Source organism: Heterodontus francisci, chromosome 27, assembly GCF_036365525.1.
Source record: "Heterodontus francisci isolate sHetFra1 chromosome 27, sHetFra1.hap1, whole genome shotgun sequence".
Classification (NCBI taxonomy): Eukaryota; Metazoa; Chordata; class Chondrichthyes; order Heterodontiformes; family Heterodontidae; genus Heterodontus; species Heterodontus francisci.
The window spans coordinates 48,595,111-48,610,760 of NC_090397.1; the positions used below are offsets into that span (position 1 = coordinate 48,595,111).

A 15,650-nucleotide genomic window follows, 5' to 3' on the forward strand; every position below is an offset into this window, starting at 1 on the left:
GTTGTTGGAGCTGTGAGACTGCGGTGCTAACCACTGCACCACTGTGCCACCCAAGTCACCAAATCATTTTAAAGTACAGGTCCACACGGCCTTACAGTGAGCTTGAGATATTGTCATAACTCCTGACTTCACGCAGACGCATGGGAAACATCATGACCTCTGACCTGTCACAGAGAGTGTCATGGCCTTGTGCCGATGTGCAGGGTGTGTCAACCTATGGTTTCGGAGGGTCTCTGACTGAACAGCATGGCGAGTTCGAACGAGGATAAAACACGTGGGCAGGAGTCAAAAATGAATTGCCTGTTCCCACTCAGGCCTCAGCAGAATGGAATCAGCGAGATGCTTGCGGGAGGAGAACCTGGCAACTTCCCCATGGTGCCAGAGTGAGCCATTGGGAGCAGGAGTATCCAACGTGGGAGGGGCAATCCAGGGCGAGATGTTGGGGGGCGGGGGGGGGGGGGGGAATCTGGAAGTGGGTGAAAAGATTTTGCTGGCAATGACAAGCGTGAGAATGCGACCACAGAGCTCAGTTCAAGTTGGCTCCACGAACAGTAAGTCAAGACTGCAATGGGTTCTACACAGGACCCAATTTAAATATTGCAACAAGAGCTCTGCCTGTTCAGTGCAGGGCCCTAAATCGCACACAGAGGTTCACTAGAAAATCAAGGCTACAGTCGAGCGGTGAGTGGGCACTGACTATTTTTAAAGTTCTGCTGCTCACTGCCCTGGTGATCAGCCGACATGGGGGTTATGGAAGTCTGTTTATTCTACCATGGTCACATCTCCCTCTCGGCTGAGTTCCTCTCAAGGTTTTTTCTTCCTGTAGCCTTGAAACAAGACTCTTTAAATATCAGGGATCCAACCCTCAACATCTGAAACTCCTCGACTGCCGTTTTGAAAGAGGCTCCTGAATTTCATATCAAACCATTAGCCCCTCAGACGCAGAAATCAAAGCATCAGTTTCAAGTGGACCCCCACAAACGGGGCTTGTAACCCAGTGCAAGACAGACTGAGGCCATACACTGGGCTCCTGCACCTTTGCTCCTCCACTCCATTTCTCAGACTGTGATGTGAGTGCTGTTGTACGTCACAGGGTTCTCCTACCTCACAGGAGCAGTGTGTACAAGCCTCGAGCTTCCAGCTCTCCCCGTGAACTCTTCCATCAGCACAGCCTGCCAGGCAAACCGACAAAACAGGTTATACAACTACAGGGCCTGGGGATGGGGGGGGGGCAACAATAAGGGGCACACAGACATATAGACAGACACACAACAACAACTTACATTTATATAGCACCTTTAACATAATAAAACATCCCAAGGTGCTTCACAGGAGCATTATAAAACAAAATTTGACATACACACACACAGAGACACATGTACAGAGAGACAGAGACACACACACGTACACAGAGACACACACACAGATACGAATGATAGATTTTTGCTAGGCAAGGATATTAAGGATTGCGAAAGCAAGGCAGGTAAATGAAGTTGAGATATAGATCAGCCATGATCTAAATAAATTGTGTAACAAGCTCGAGGGGCTTAATCGCCTCATACTGTTCCTATGTTCCACCCAGGTGCACACAACCACCACAGAATGAATGCCAGGCTCTTAATAACTCAATCACTGAAAACTGCAAATTATTCAGCATCCTCATGCTACATAAAAACACATCACTTTCTTTTCCTGTCACATAACAACTTGCATTTATATAGCAGCTTTAACCTAGTAAAGCATCCCTAGGTGCTTTACAGTGGCACAATCAGTCAACAATTCACACTGAGTCAATGACATTAGAGCATGTGACCAAAAGGACCATCCATCTCCCCCACCCCGGGCTCCCCCCCTTCCCCAATCCTCCCCAGGAGCATCCCTCCCCTCTTGGAATCCCCACTTCTTAGGATCTCTCCCTCTTCACCCCCTCCCCCCCTGCATTAATTTTCTGAACCCTCACAATCGCTGTTAAGAAATATGGGTGAATTGTGATTCCAGTAAGGCAGTGATACAAACATAGATTTATTTTTGTATGACATCTACAGAAAGTCTCAGCCAAGTACAAGACGTCCTGACTGTCTGGCAGAGCTTGTCCATCCCAGTGGTGTGGAGTTAATAAGCTGCATGTTTCCAGTTGGAACCCCACCCCATCATTCTTCAGCTTATAGGAGGAACATCCAACTCTGTGAGTGATTCAGACAAATATTTCAAACATAAAGGGGACACAGAGTCAGGAAGGCAGGTCAGAGAGGGTGTGGAGTTAAGCGCCCAGGGAAGGACATTGTAGTGGAGAGTGACAAGACGGTCAGGAGACAGTTAGAGAGAAGGAATTAAGGGATATACTGAGACGGTGGGGATAAAAGGTGTGATGTTGAATAAGAGAGATCATGAAAGGCTTGGCCAAAGATGTACATTTGAAGGAAAATCTTAAAGAGGAGGAGGATGGTAGACAGGATGGAAGGAGGAAGGAATGTGCAACAATTGGAGGACTGGAAAGTTTGGGGAGAGGGTATAGAACTGGAGGAAGTTACAGAAACAGATGCAAAGTCATGAAGGTGGGGAATTTATAATGGAGGTGTTGGTGGACTGTACCAATGTAGTCCAGCAAGCATAGGAGCGATGGATAAAGGGGACTTGGTGGGAGTTCGAAAACGGGAAGCAGAGATTTCAATAAGCTCAAGCTTACAATGGGTGTAAGATGGGAAGCTGGCCAGGAAGGAATTGGAATAATCAAGTCTGGAGGTAACAAAGGAAGTGTACATATGGGGTCAGAAGCTTAGCTTGGGGGTCAAATAGGATGTTGAAGTCGTGGAGGGTCTGATTCAGCCAGTGGTCAGGGAAGGGGAATGGAGTTTGTGATTTTAAAAGGGACAAACTCCCACATTTCCAGCATCATTCACCGCGCACGATATTTCAGCCACTGTAAAATGATGCATCGTCCAGTAAACAGGGGAACCAGCGGCAGATCTGAGGCATCCTATACATCTGAGTTTCTCTACTCTTCACTCTCAGCTCAACACATTAACTATTGCCAGCCCTCTCACTCCCTGCACCACTGCACCCCACAAGGCTGTCGATGTTATTAGTGGGGGCAGAGTGTGGTCCACCAGTTTTATGCTTAGTTTCAAAGATGAACAATTGTAAAACAGGAATTGAGAGTACAAATACCAAACAGTCCAATGAGATCTCCCGTTGTTCACCACTTACCTCGGGGACACTCTGGGCAGCAAGATCCCTGTCTCTTCACAGCATGCTTACAGGTCAGAGCCTGGCACTGTACTGGGGCACAGGACACATCTCCATTCTTCAACACAACATCAAGCATCTGATCAGGGACTGAATTCACAACAAATGCCACCTCACAGAGTATAACTACTCAAGCAGCCTGTTTCATTGTTTTATCTCCCTCTTCCCCTGAAGGTGCTGACTCTCTCTCCCCTCCCCTGAAGGTGCTGACTCTCTCCCCCTTCCCCTGAAGGTGCTGACTCTATCCCCCCTCCCCTGAAGGTGCTGACTCTATCCCCCCTCCCCTGAAGGTGCTGACTCTCTCTCCCCCTCCCCTGAAGGTGCTGACTCTCTCCCCCCTTCCCCTGAAGGTGATGACTCTCTCCCCCCTCCCCGAAGGTGCTGACTCTCTCCCTTCTTCCCTGAAGGTGCCGACTCTCTCCCTCCTCCCCTGAAGGTGCTGACTCTCTCTCCCTCCCCTGAAGGTGCTGACTCTCCTCCCCCATCACCCTCCCCTGAAGGTGCTGACTCTCTCCCTTCTTCCCTGAAAGTGCAGACTCTCTCCCTCCTCCCCTGAAGGTGCTGACTCTCTCCCTCCTCCCCTGAAGGTGCTGACTCTCTCCCTTCTTCCAGGAAGGTGCTGACTCTCCTCCCCCATCACCCTCCCCTGAAGGTGCTGACTCTCTCCCTTCTTCCCTGAAGGTGCTGACTCTGCTCCCTCCTCCCCTGAAGGTGCTGACTCTCTCCCTCCTCCCCTGAAGGTGCTGACTCTCTCCCTTCCTCCCGGAAGGTGCTGACTCTCTCCCTTCCTCCCCTGAAGGTGCTGACTCTCTCTCCCTCCCCTGAAGGTGCTGACTCTCTCCCTTCTTCCCTGAAGGTGCTGACTCTCCTCCCCATCACCCTCCCCTGAAGGTGCTGACTCTCTCCCTTCTTCCCTGAAGGTGCAGACTCTCTCCCTCCTCCCCTGAAGGTGCTGACTCTCTCCCTCCTCCCCTGAAGGTGCTGACTCTCTCCCTCCTCCCCTGAAGGTGCTGACTCTCTCCCTTCCTCCCGGAAGGTGCTGACTCTCCTCCCCCATCACCCTCCCCTGAAGGTGCTGACTCTCTCCCTCCTCCCCTGAAGGTGCTGACTCTCTCCCTTCTTCCCTGAAGGTGCTGACTCTCTCCCTCCTCCCCTGAAGGTGCTGACTCTCTCCCTCCTCCCCTGAAGGTGCTGACTCTCGTCCCCCATCACCCTCCCCTGAAGGTGCTGACTCTCTCCCTTCTTCCCTGAAGGTGCTGACTCTCTCCCTCCTCCCCTGAAGGTGCTGACTCTCCTCCCCCATCACCCTCCCCTGAAGGTGCTGACTCTCCTCCCCCATCACCCTCCCCTGAAGGTGCTGACTCTCTCCCTTCTTCCCTGAAGGTGCTGACTCTCCTCCCTCATCACCCTCCCTTGAAGGTGCTGACTCTCTCCCTTCTTCCCTGAAGGTGCTGACTGTCCTCCCCCATCACCCTCCCCTGAAGGTGCTGACTCTCTCCCTCCTTCCCTGAAGGTGCTGACTCTCCTCCCCCATCACCCTCCCCTGAAGGTGCTGACTCTCTCCCCCCTCCCCTGAAGGTGTGACTCTCTCCCCCTTCCCCTGAAGGTGCTGACTCTCTCCCCCTTCCCCTGAAGGTGCTGACTCTCTTCCCCCCTCCCCTGAAGGTGCTGACTCTCTCCCCCCTCCCCTGAAGGTGTGACTCTCTCCCCCTTCCCCTGAAGGTGTGACTCTCTCCCCCTTCCCCTGAAGGTGCTGACTCTCTCCCCCCTCCCCTGAAGGTGTTGACTGTCTCCCCCCTCCCCTGAAGGTGCTGACTCTCTCCCCCCTCCCCTGAAGGTGCTGACTCTCTCCCCCTTCCCCTGAAGGTGCTGACTCTCTCCCCCCTCCCCTGAAGGTGTGACTCTCTCCCCCTTCCCCTGAAGGTGCTGACTCTCTCTCCCCTCCCCTGAAGGTGCTGACTCTCCCCCCTCATCTCCCCTGAAGGTGCTGACTCTCTCCCCCTCCCCTGAAGGTGCTGACTCTCTCCCCCCTTCCCCTGAAGGTGCTGACTCTCTCCCCCCTTCCCCTGAAGGTGCTGACTCTCTCCCCCCTTCCCCTGAAGGTGCTGACTCTCTCCCCCCTCCCCTGAAGGTGTGACTCTCCCCCTTCCCTTGAAGGTGCTGACTCTCTCCCCCCTCCCCTGAAGGTGCTGACTCTCTCCCCCCTTCCCCTGAAGGTGCTGACTCTCTCCCCCCTCCCCTGAAGGTGTGACTCTCTCCCCCTTCCCCTGAAGGTGCTGACTCTCTCCCCACCTCCCCTGAAGGTATTGACTCCCTCCTCTGTGTTTACTCACCAAACACACGCAGGATGTGCAAGTGTCAACAATGACTGAATCTCCATTCTGGAAAGTCTTCCCCTTGTAGTTGCAACCTTCAACAGGAAGAGGATAGCTTGTAAATTATTTGAACTTCTCAAGACCCCAGCCCAGGACCACCCAAATATTTTCCGCACATCCCTGGTCATTGTGCTGCTTTATCGGGATTAAAATACCAGTTAAAAATATCAGGAAGTTAGAGCGAGAAAACACTATTCAGCCCATCAGCCCTGCTCCATTCACAGTCTGCCCACTGACTCAAATCAGTAGCTCCCTCACTCCCCACCCCAAATCCACTCTTCCCCCAATCCACTCTCCCAATCCCAATCCACTCTTACCCTAATCCGCATCCCCTCAATCCCCACTCCCCCAATCCTACCCAGTATAAACATTCTCTCCCGAATACCAGAACAATTCAGATATGTTAACCTCCTTCTAACACTCACTCCTCTGTACTGTATCTCTCTCTAACACGGCAGATTGTGGAATCTGAATTCAATTAATAAATCTGGAATTAAAAAGCTAGTCTAGTGGTGATCATGAAACCATTGTTGATTGTTGTAAAAACCCATCTGGTTCACTTGAGGGAAGGAAATCTGCCGTCCTTAGCTGGTCTGACCTACATGTGATTCCAGACCGATGGCAATGTAGTTGATTCTTAACTGCCTTCTGAAATGGCCTAGCAAGCCACTCAGTTGTATCAAACCGCGACAAAGTGCAAGAAAAGGAATGAAACCGGACGCACCACCCGGCATCGACCTAGGCACTGAAAACGACAATGGAAAACCCAGTCCTGTCGACCCTGCAAAGTCCTCCTTACGAACATCTGGGGGCTTATGCCAAAATTGGGAGAGCTCTCCCACAGAGTAGTCAAGCAACAGCCTGACAGTCATCCTCATGGACTCATACCTTGTAGACAATGTGCTGGACACTTCCATCAACATCCCCAGGTATGACCTGTCCCACCGGCAGGACAGACCCACCATAGGCGGCGGCAAGTGCTTTTCCATGTTGAACACCAATTGGAAGTACTGAGGCTAGCAAGGGCACAAAATGTACTCTGGGTAGAGGACTTCAAAGTCCATCACTAAGAGCGGCTCGGTAGCACCACTTCTGACTGAGCTGGCCAGGTTCTAAAGAACATAGCAGCTAGACTGGGTCTGCGGCAGGTGGTGAGGGAACCAACAAGAGGGAAAAACCTACTTGACCTCGTCCTCACCAATCTCCTGTCGCACATGCATCTGTCTATGACAGAATTGGTAGGAGTGACTATCACACAGTCCTTGTGGAGATGAAGTCTCGCCTTCATACTGAGGGTACCCACCATTGTGTTGTGTGATACGACCAACGTGCTAAATGGGATAGGTTTTGAACAGATCTCGTAACTCAAAACTGGGCATCCGTGAGGCGCTGTGGGTCGTCAGCAGCAGCAGAATTGTACTCGAGCACAATCTGAAACCTCCTGGCCAGGCATATCCCCCACTCTACCATTACCATCAAGCTGAGGGAACAACCCTGGTTTGATGAAGAGTGCAGGAGGGCATGCCAGGAGCAGTACCAGGCATGCCTAAAAATGAGGTGTTAGCCTGGTGAAGCTACAACACGACTACTTGTTTGCCAAAGAGCAGAAGCAGCATGCAATAGGGCTAAGCGAACCCACAACCAACAATCAGATCTAAGCTCTGCAGTCCTGCCACATCCAGTCGTGAATGGTGGTGGACAATTAAACAACTGACAGCAGGAGGGGGCTCCACAAACATCCCCATCCTAAATGATGGGGGCGCCCAGCACATCAGTTCAAAAGACAAAGGATGAAGCATTTGTATCCATCTTCAGTCTGAAGTGCCATGTGGATGATCCATTTCGGTCTCTTCCTGAGGTCCCCAGCATCACAGTCTTCAGCCAATCCGATTCACTCTGCGTGATATCAAGAAACGGGTGAAGGCATTGGATACTGCAAAGGCTATGGACCCTGACAATATTCTGGCAATAGTACTGAAGACATGTGCTCCAGAACTTGCTGTGCCCCCAGCCAAGTTGTTCCAGTACAGCTACAACACTGGCATCTACCTGGAAATGTGGAAAATTGCCCAAGTATGTCCTGTGCACAAAAAACAGGACAAATCCGACCCGGCCTTATCAGTCTACTCTCGGTCATCAGTAAATTGATGGAAGGGGTTGTCAACAGTGCTATCAAGCGGAATTTACTCAGCAATAACCCTCTCAGTGACGCTCAGTTTGGGTTCCGCCAGGGCCACTCACCTCCTGACCTCATTACAGCCTTGGTTCAAACATGGACAAAAAAGCTGAACTCAAGAGGTGAGGTGAGTGTGACTTGTCTTGACATCAATGCAGCATTTGACTGAGTATGGCATCAAAGAGCCCTAGCAAAACTGGAGTCAATGGGAATCAGGAGGAAAACTCTTCACTGGTTGGATTCATATCTGGCAAAAAAAGATGATGGTTGTGGTTGTTGCAGGTCAATCATCTCAGTCCCAAGACATCACTGCAGGAGTTCCTCAGGGTAGTGTCCTCGGCCCAACCATCTTCAGCTGCTTCATCAACGACCTCCCTTCAATCAGAAGGTCAGAAGTGGGGATGTTCGCTGATGATTGCACAATGTTCAGCATCATTCGCGACTCCTCAGATACTGAAGCAGTCAGTGTAGAAATGCAGCAAGACCTGGATAACATCCAGGCTTGGGCTGATAAGTGGCAAGTAACATTCGCGCCACACAAGTGCCAGGCAATGACTATCTCAAACAAGAGAGAATCTAACCATCTCCCCTTGATGTTCAATGGCATTACCATCGCCGAATCTCCCACTATCAACAGCCTGGGAGTCATCATTGACAAGAAACTGAACTGGACCAGCCACATAAATGCTGTGGCTACAAGAGCAGGTCAGAGGCTGGGAATTCTGCAGCGAATAACTCATCTCCCGACTCCCCAAAGCCTGTCCACCATCTACAAGGCACAAATCAGGAGCGTGATGGAATACTCTCCACTTGCCTGGATGGGTGCAGCTCCAACAACACTCAAGAAACTCGACACCATCCAGGACAAAGCAGCCCGCTTGATTGACACCCCATCCACAAACATTCACTTCCTCCATCCCTGACGCACAGAGGCAGCAGTGTGTACCATCTAAAAGATGCACTGCAGCAATGCACCAAGGCTCCTTCAACAGCACCTTCCAAACCCACGACCTCTACCACCTAGAAGGTCAAGGGCAGCAGATGCATGGGAACACCACCACCTGCAAGTTCCCCTCCAAGTCACACACCATCCTGACTTGGAACATATCGTCGTTCCCTCACTGTCGCTGGGTCAAAATCCTGGAACTCCCTTCCTAACAGCACTGCTGGTGTAACTACACCCCAAGGACTGCAGTGGTTCAAGAAGGCAGCGCACCACCTTCTCAAGGTCAACTAGGCTTGGGCAATAAATGCTGGCCTAGCCAGTGATGTCCACATCCCCGAACAAATAAAATGCTTTTCTTCATAACTCTGCCCTCATCACTCTTCCCTCATGCTTTAAATAGATCTAAATATCTTGTTTGAGGTGGGGTGTTTTGCACTGTATCCACAGTCCAGAACCTGCCTCATTCCTCTGTACAATGTCACTGGAACCTGTGATCTGTAGCCCAGTTCTCTCCTGATTTACCTCATCTGTCACAGCCTCACACTGGCTACATACTTTCTAGGTTTCAGTGATCACTCCCAAGCATTTTATCCTCTCTTCATGTTGTACACCATTACTTCCAATATATATCACCTGATCTTAATATCCACAGCAAAATCCATCTGCTGGATCTCAGACCATCTACATCACTGGTCCAAGTGTTTCTCATACCAACTCCCAATACCATCTCTCTATATTACCCTCTCTCCTAGTCAATCTAATGTAATGCCACAGCGAATGCCAGACTCCAGATCACTCACAAACGCTAACAGCAGGGGATCCGGAACCGATTTCTAGTCCTCAGTCTTCCTTGATTTTTACTTCCCCCAATCCTTGTTCCTTCCCAATTCCTCTCACTCCCTCTTTCTCCACTCCTCCTGTCTTTCTGTGGACTGGGACGGAGGGACCCTAGCGAGGTCTGACCATGTAGGGAAAGGGGAAGGGAGGGAAGAGGCATCGGCAGCAAGCCAGTTAGTATCAATCTTAGTGACGAAGAAGCACTTGTTGGGGATGAGGCGAAAGGGGAGAGATTGGGGGGGGGGAGGGGAAGTAAAGGGGAGAAAGGAGTGAGAGGGAATGGGGAGGGGCCAGGGAGAGAGGGATGGACAGATAGTATGGGGGAAGGTGGAGCAGGAGGATGGGGGAATGAGGATGCGGGAGTAGTGGATGGGGAGGGAAAAGGGCAGAGGGGGCAGGGAGAGGGCAGAGGGGTTTAAGGAAATGGCTGGTAGTGGAGATTTGTGAATTTTTGCCTCATGTTCGTCTTCGCCTTTCACACCATTTATATTTTAACATTGATGAGAATACATTGAGCAAGTGTCAGAGAATGACGATGAGGAATGGACTTTACCATTAGATGAAGAACAGCACTGATTCAGGTCCTTTACTGGGTATATATTCGTATGGCTGAGGAAGCAGTTACAGTTCGATGTTGAGGTTAACAATCCATTCAACAGCTTCAGCTGATGCAGTGTGAATGATTGTGATGCCAACAGGAATGGCCACAGTCACAATTTGAGTTGGTCCTCATGTTCCACTTGTGGAGCAAGTGGCCACATCTTCCCTGGCCCGTCCTCAAGTGGTTGAGGGTTCTCCAGATTTTCCGTGGGAGGTTGAAACCTGAGACTTCACTACTAGGGTCAGTTACCAGGTTGTGGTTGGCGATGTTAGCAGTCAACCAGGAGGTGCGCCATCGAGAGGTGAGGCTGTTGTCTGTTTGTAGGGTGTGGAGTGTGTTCCAGTCGGGGCTATGAGATTTCAGGTGAGGGCGTGGGTTTTTTTTGCAGTCCTGTATCAATGGGAGTGATACATTTACTGGGTGTTGGCAGCTCACAGGGTCTGGACAGGGCAGCTTTGAGCAGAAGACAGCACCACCCTGGCACACACATAGTTGGCATCTCAGCAACTTGAAACATCCACATGACACATGCCTATGGTACCACACATCCTGAAATGAAGTAAATCATAGTTATAAACAGAGCGCGCGCAGGACAGGGTAAGCGCCATGGGTGGGAGTGGAGGGGGGTGGTGGTGAGCGACAGCAGGTGGGCAGGTGACAGCGGGTGACCACCAGCGGGTGGGCAGGCAGGCAACAGCGGGTGTGTGGGCAATAGCGGGTGGGTGAGTGACAGAGAGCAAGATAGAGAGGGAATGGGGGGCGTGGTGGCGAGGGGAGATGCAATGGATGGGAACGAGGGGGAGAGAAAATGGGAACTGGAGGTGTTTAGATCCAGTCCATTAGTACGATGATTTGGGCAGAGAACTACAGCCACCCTGATATTTAACACCAATCTCATGAATCAACCCAATGCCCCAACACTTGGTTTGTTTTTAAATAGTCTCCATATCTATAAATGGAAACAGGTGTCTGAAAAAGGCAGATTCTCTACTAAAAATATCTCATCATGTAATAAGTTAGAAAAATGCCTAGCAGCCTGGTCTCCCATTCAATGATCTGGCCATTGATCCAGGTTTGGGAACCCCTCACCCACCCTCCCCACCTCATTCTGCCCATCAGCCCATTGCCCCAGCCCATCCCTTTACCCCCTCTCCTAACCACAAACCTCAGCCTTACACCTGGTCACTAATCGAGAGGTTGATAATCACAACTGTATCGAACAGATTGACTGGAGATTGCCAGTAACCAACCATGACACATGATATGGCGGCCTGTCCCTCGGTCATACCACTCGCTGAAGCAGGCACCGCAGCGATGCACCCGACACTCCGCATTCGGGAATCCCAGACACTCAGTGGCCTGGCACAGGTCAGGGCAACTGACTGGTAGAGTGCCCAATGGACAGCCTGAATACCAGTGCAGCTCAAAGCAAAACCTGCAGGGAAAGAGAACACAGGAGAGTGAGATGTCAACAAAACATGAGAAAGTAAAACATCCCCGAGCTCTGGGACAGAGAGAGAAAAACATTCCCAAGCTCTGGGACACAGAGAGAGAAACATCCCCGAGCTCCGGGACACAGAGAGAGAAACATCCCCGAGCTCTGGGACACAGAGAGAGAAACACATTCCCAAGCTCTGGGACAGAGAGAGAGAAACATCCCCGAGCTCTGGGACACAGAGAGAGAAACATCCCCAAGCTCTGGGACACAGAGAGAGAGAAACATCCCCGAGCTCTGGGACACAGAGAGAGAAAAACATTCCCAAGCTCTGGGACAGAGAGAGAGAGAGAAACATCCCCGAGCTCTGGGACACAGAGAGAGAGAAACATCCCCGAGCTCTAGGACAGAGAGAGAGAAACATTCCCAAGCTCTGGGAAACAGAGAGAGAAAAACACCTCCGAGCTCTGGGACACAGAGAGCTACGGAATGGAATCGGCAGAGTGGCGCAGTGGTTAGCACCGCAGCCTCACAGCTCCAGGGACCCGGGTTCGATTCTGGGTACTGCCTGTGCAGTGTTTGCAAGTTTTCCCTGTGACTGTGTGGTTTCCTCCCACAGCCAAAGACTTGCAGGTTGATAGGTAAATTGGCCATTGTAAATTGCCCCTAGTGTAGGTAGGTGGTAGGGAATATGGGATTACTGCAGGGTTAGTATAAAATGGGTGGTTGTTGGTCGGCACAGACTCGGTGGGCCGAAGGGCCTGGTTCAGTGCTGTATCTCTAAATAAAATAAAATACTGAGAGTGCGAGTACAGATAGCAAAAGCCAACAGCATCCTGACTTTTTAAAAATATTAACATTGGGGTACAGTTTCCGCTCAGATGCATGAGGTTCCTCAGTGCAAGCTACCTGCAATCGTCATAAACTGTGCTAAAGATCCAAAAATTTTAAGCGCAAATTACCTGCATTCTTTTGTGTGAGTTTTAAAAACCTGAGGTTTGATGCTGGTCCCACCCACAAAACTGGCCCCGTCCTCCAGTGTGAATGAATCACCATTGGCAGTTTCCAATAATTGTGCTTGATTGCTGGTGCCAAAAATTAACCTGATTCTTTTGGGCACTAGGACACTAATGGGAACCTTTTTAAAGCTTCTGAATATAACTTTTTTTATATTTACTAAAAAGCTGACTATTTTATCCAGTGTAACTAACAAATGATTCTTTATCTTTTTAAAGTCTTTGTCAGTAATTTAAAATCAGGTTATTCACAAATAGAGAACTGACTGATTAAAAATGTTTTGTGACAAACTCATTAATCAAATTGCACCATGTTTTCACTCTTAAATATATCGAAGAATATTGCTGAAAGTAGTATATTTTCAATTTTTCTTTGCTAAAACGCTGCCCCATTGTCCTGGTCATAGCAGATTTTACATTCGGCGATATGCAAATGAGTTTAAACTCTGATGAAAGATCGACCTGACAGGTTGGGTTGAATTTGCCGTGCATGGAATATTTTCAGCCGTCAGGACCATTTACGGGACTGTAGCTCAGTCATCAGAGCAGTCTGTCTTTCAGATCAATTTACGGAAGGTGACCAATTAACACACTGCCTCTGGGTTTGCCGTCCAATTAGGGACGTGGGTGGGTTGAGGAAGAGGGAGGGCCATTCAACGTGCCAGCAACCTTCACAGCGGCTGCAGTGCTGGCGTGCCACTGAGGCAAAAGCCTCAAAGGAGGGTGCAGCCAAATGGCTGCAAGAAAAGGCTGAGGGAACTGGCAGCCATCTCTGTACCCTGAGCACTGTCTGTGAGAGCAGTCTCTCAAGGAGCTGCTCTTGCAATGGCAAGCCTCTACCTGCAATGCCCTCAGGCTTGCCACTGCACAATTAAACATTCAGATCGCATCTTATTTTCATGCTGCTCCCACCTTCCACTGTGCAGCTGAGGTATTGACACAGTGTGGGGCCCCTGTGACGCTATCAAAATTGCATTGCCCATTTAACAAATTTCCCACTACTACTGTGTGGGTTTCCGCCTCCAGGAAAAGCGGGAGGAGGCAGGAACACGTTGGGGAACCGGCACAACGCATTTTTTTCCCATATTGCTCACTCCTCTGCCCCCAAAGCCACTGGTAAAATTCACTCTGTTAACTCTGCTTTTCTCGCCACAGATGCTGCCAGGACTGCTGAGTGTTTCCAGCATTTGCTGTTTTTATTTCAGATTACCATCATCCACAGTATTTTGCTTCTGTAATAGAAAAAGAGCTGTTTGCGCTGGTTGGGGAGTCAGTGATGAGATGTCCTGGAACAAGCGGTCACTTCTAAAATCAGCACCAGCACCAAAATCAACCATCAATAAACAATTAATAGTCACTCGGCTGCCTGCCTACCTGAGGTCAGGGGTCACAGGAAGCCAAAGGTTGTTGTCTTTCACTGAGGTGATGCTGGGGACATATCTGCTGTCAAACGGGTGATGGGAGGCCCACTTCTGCTCAACATGCCGGATGATGGTGACAGTTTCTTGCACATCAGTGGTCATCCAGTTCTGAACAAGCCACCAGTCTGGGAGTGAAGTTACTGGCGGGCAGATACGTTTAATGTTGAGGAGCAGCTCAGGGTTTGCCATGTATATCTGCTGCTGGATGAAGAAGTAGAATCTCATGTGATGAGGCCCTCTGAAGAAGTAATTACAGTTGTCCTTGTCATAGCCATTCTCATCAAAACCAAACACATCAAACCCATTCTTATCCAAGCCAAATTTGTTGTATCCATAAGTGTTATAGCCTCCGTCAAAGAGTGACTCGATGACCTCCACCTCAACATAAGGCAGGTAGGACTCATCTTTCCTCATTCCAAATGGCGTGACTTGAGACCGATTGAATCCATACCGATTGTATCCTGAAATGTCAAACCCTTCAATGTCAAAACCATCCCGGTTGAAATGGTCTCTGCCGTAACCATACTGATCCCAACCGGATAGGTCGAAGCCACTGCGATCGTATCCGTGCTGGTCATACCCGTGCACATCGTACATCTCTCGTAGGTCGGGTTCTGCAGTTTGATCAAAACCTTCTCTGTTGTAGCCGTGCTTGTCGTAGCCCTTTTGGTCATGGAGGGGGGGATTGGGGCTCGTATAGTTGCAGGGAGCACCAAGTGTGACTGGGACATACGTTGTGCAGAGCTGCTGCTGAGACAGAAGAATGTCATCTGGGGCAATGTCAAATGGTTTCATCTTCACAAATCGGAGTTCAGGAGGGTAACGGGGTAAACCATTGGGACTGCGGTCTTGCCAGTGAGTCCAAAGTTTGTCTACGAATGCATAATGAGACAGAAAGATTGGATCATAAGGACTGAAAGGAGACGCCATGTGACCTCCAACCCAAAGATGGAAAAGCCCCGAGATGGCCTCTATCTGAATAGAGAATTGGTCAAAGTTGTCTTCTGCCAATATCAGCTGCATATCGATGGCATCTGGCAGAGTGATGGAAGAGTTGAACTGCCGACGGAGGCAAGGTACCCATTCGCAATCCTGCTGGAAAGGGTGATTGGAGACACAGTCCGTCTCTGAGTCTCCGTTCGCCCCAAAGAAGTTTGCCTGCCACGCAGTGGAGCTCTCCATCGAACCCACGTCAATGGTCCATTCGAAGTACGGGATGCTGATGTCACATGATACCTTCTGCAGCTCCCGTTCCACCATGCGGAGGAAGTAACGGTGCCAGGGGAGGAAGGTAAACTGCCCATTGGCCTGTGGTGCGTACTCTGCTCTCAACCTGGCAAACTCCTCCCAGATACCTGTCAAGTCATGGCAAAGCATTAAGAACTTGTATTTCTATAGCACCTTTCACCACCTCAGGATGTCCCAAAGTTCTATATGGCCAATAAAGTGTAGCCACTGTAGTAATGTAGGAAATGTAGGAAATGTGGCTGTCAATTTGCGCACAAGATCCCACAAACAGCAATGAGATGAATAATTTGGTTCATCTGCAGCTCAAGTAACGAATGAAGGAATGTCATACAATCCTGTAGGCAATCTT

The 15,650-nt window shown here is 50.0% G+C and overlaps 1 protein-coding gene across 9 annotated transcripts in view; it reads right to left on the minus strand.

Annotated features, from left to right (window-relative positions):
- LOC137384812 (kielin/chordin-like protein) overlaps positions 1–15,650 on the minus strand; it is a 185,948-nt gene that overhangs the window by 120,823 nt on the left and 49,475 nt on the right. For 7 of the 9 annotated variants that reach the window (XR_010977665.1, XM_068059321.1, XM_068059322.1 and 4 more), the window contains 5 exons: positions 14,007–15,408; positions 11,432–11,616; positions 5,580–5,656; positions 3,208–3,304; positions 1,105–1,172 (listed from right to left, as the gene is read on the minus strand). Coding sequence is in view for 8 of the 9 variants with exons in the window: in XM_068059321.1 (XP_067915422.1) it covers positions 1,105–1,172; positions 3,208–3,304; positions 5,580–5,656; positions 11,432–11,616; positions 14,007–15,408 (1,829 nt within the window). In the remaining variant the exon portion in view is untranslated. The remainder of the gene's footprint in view (positions 1–1,104; positions 1,173–3,207; positions 3,305–5,579; positions 5,657–11,431; positions 11,617–14,006; positions 15,409–15,650) is intronic. The other 2 variants (XM_068059326.1, XM_068059323.1) reach the window with 2 other exon arrangements.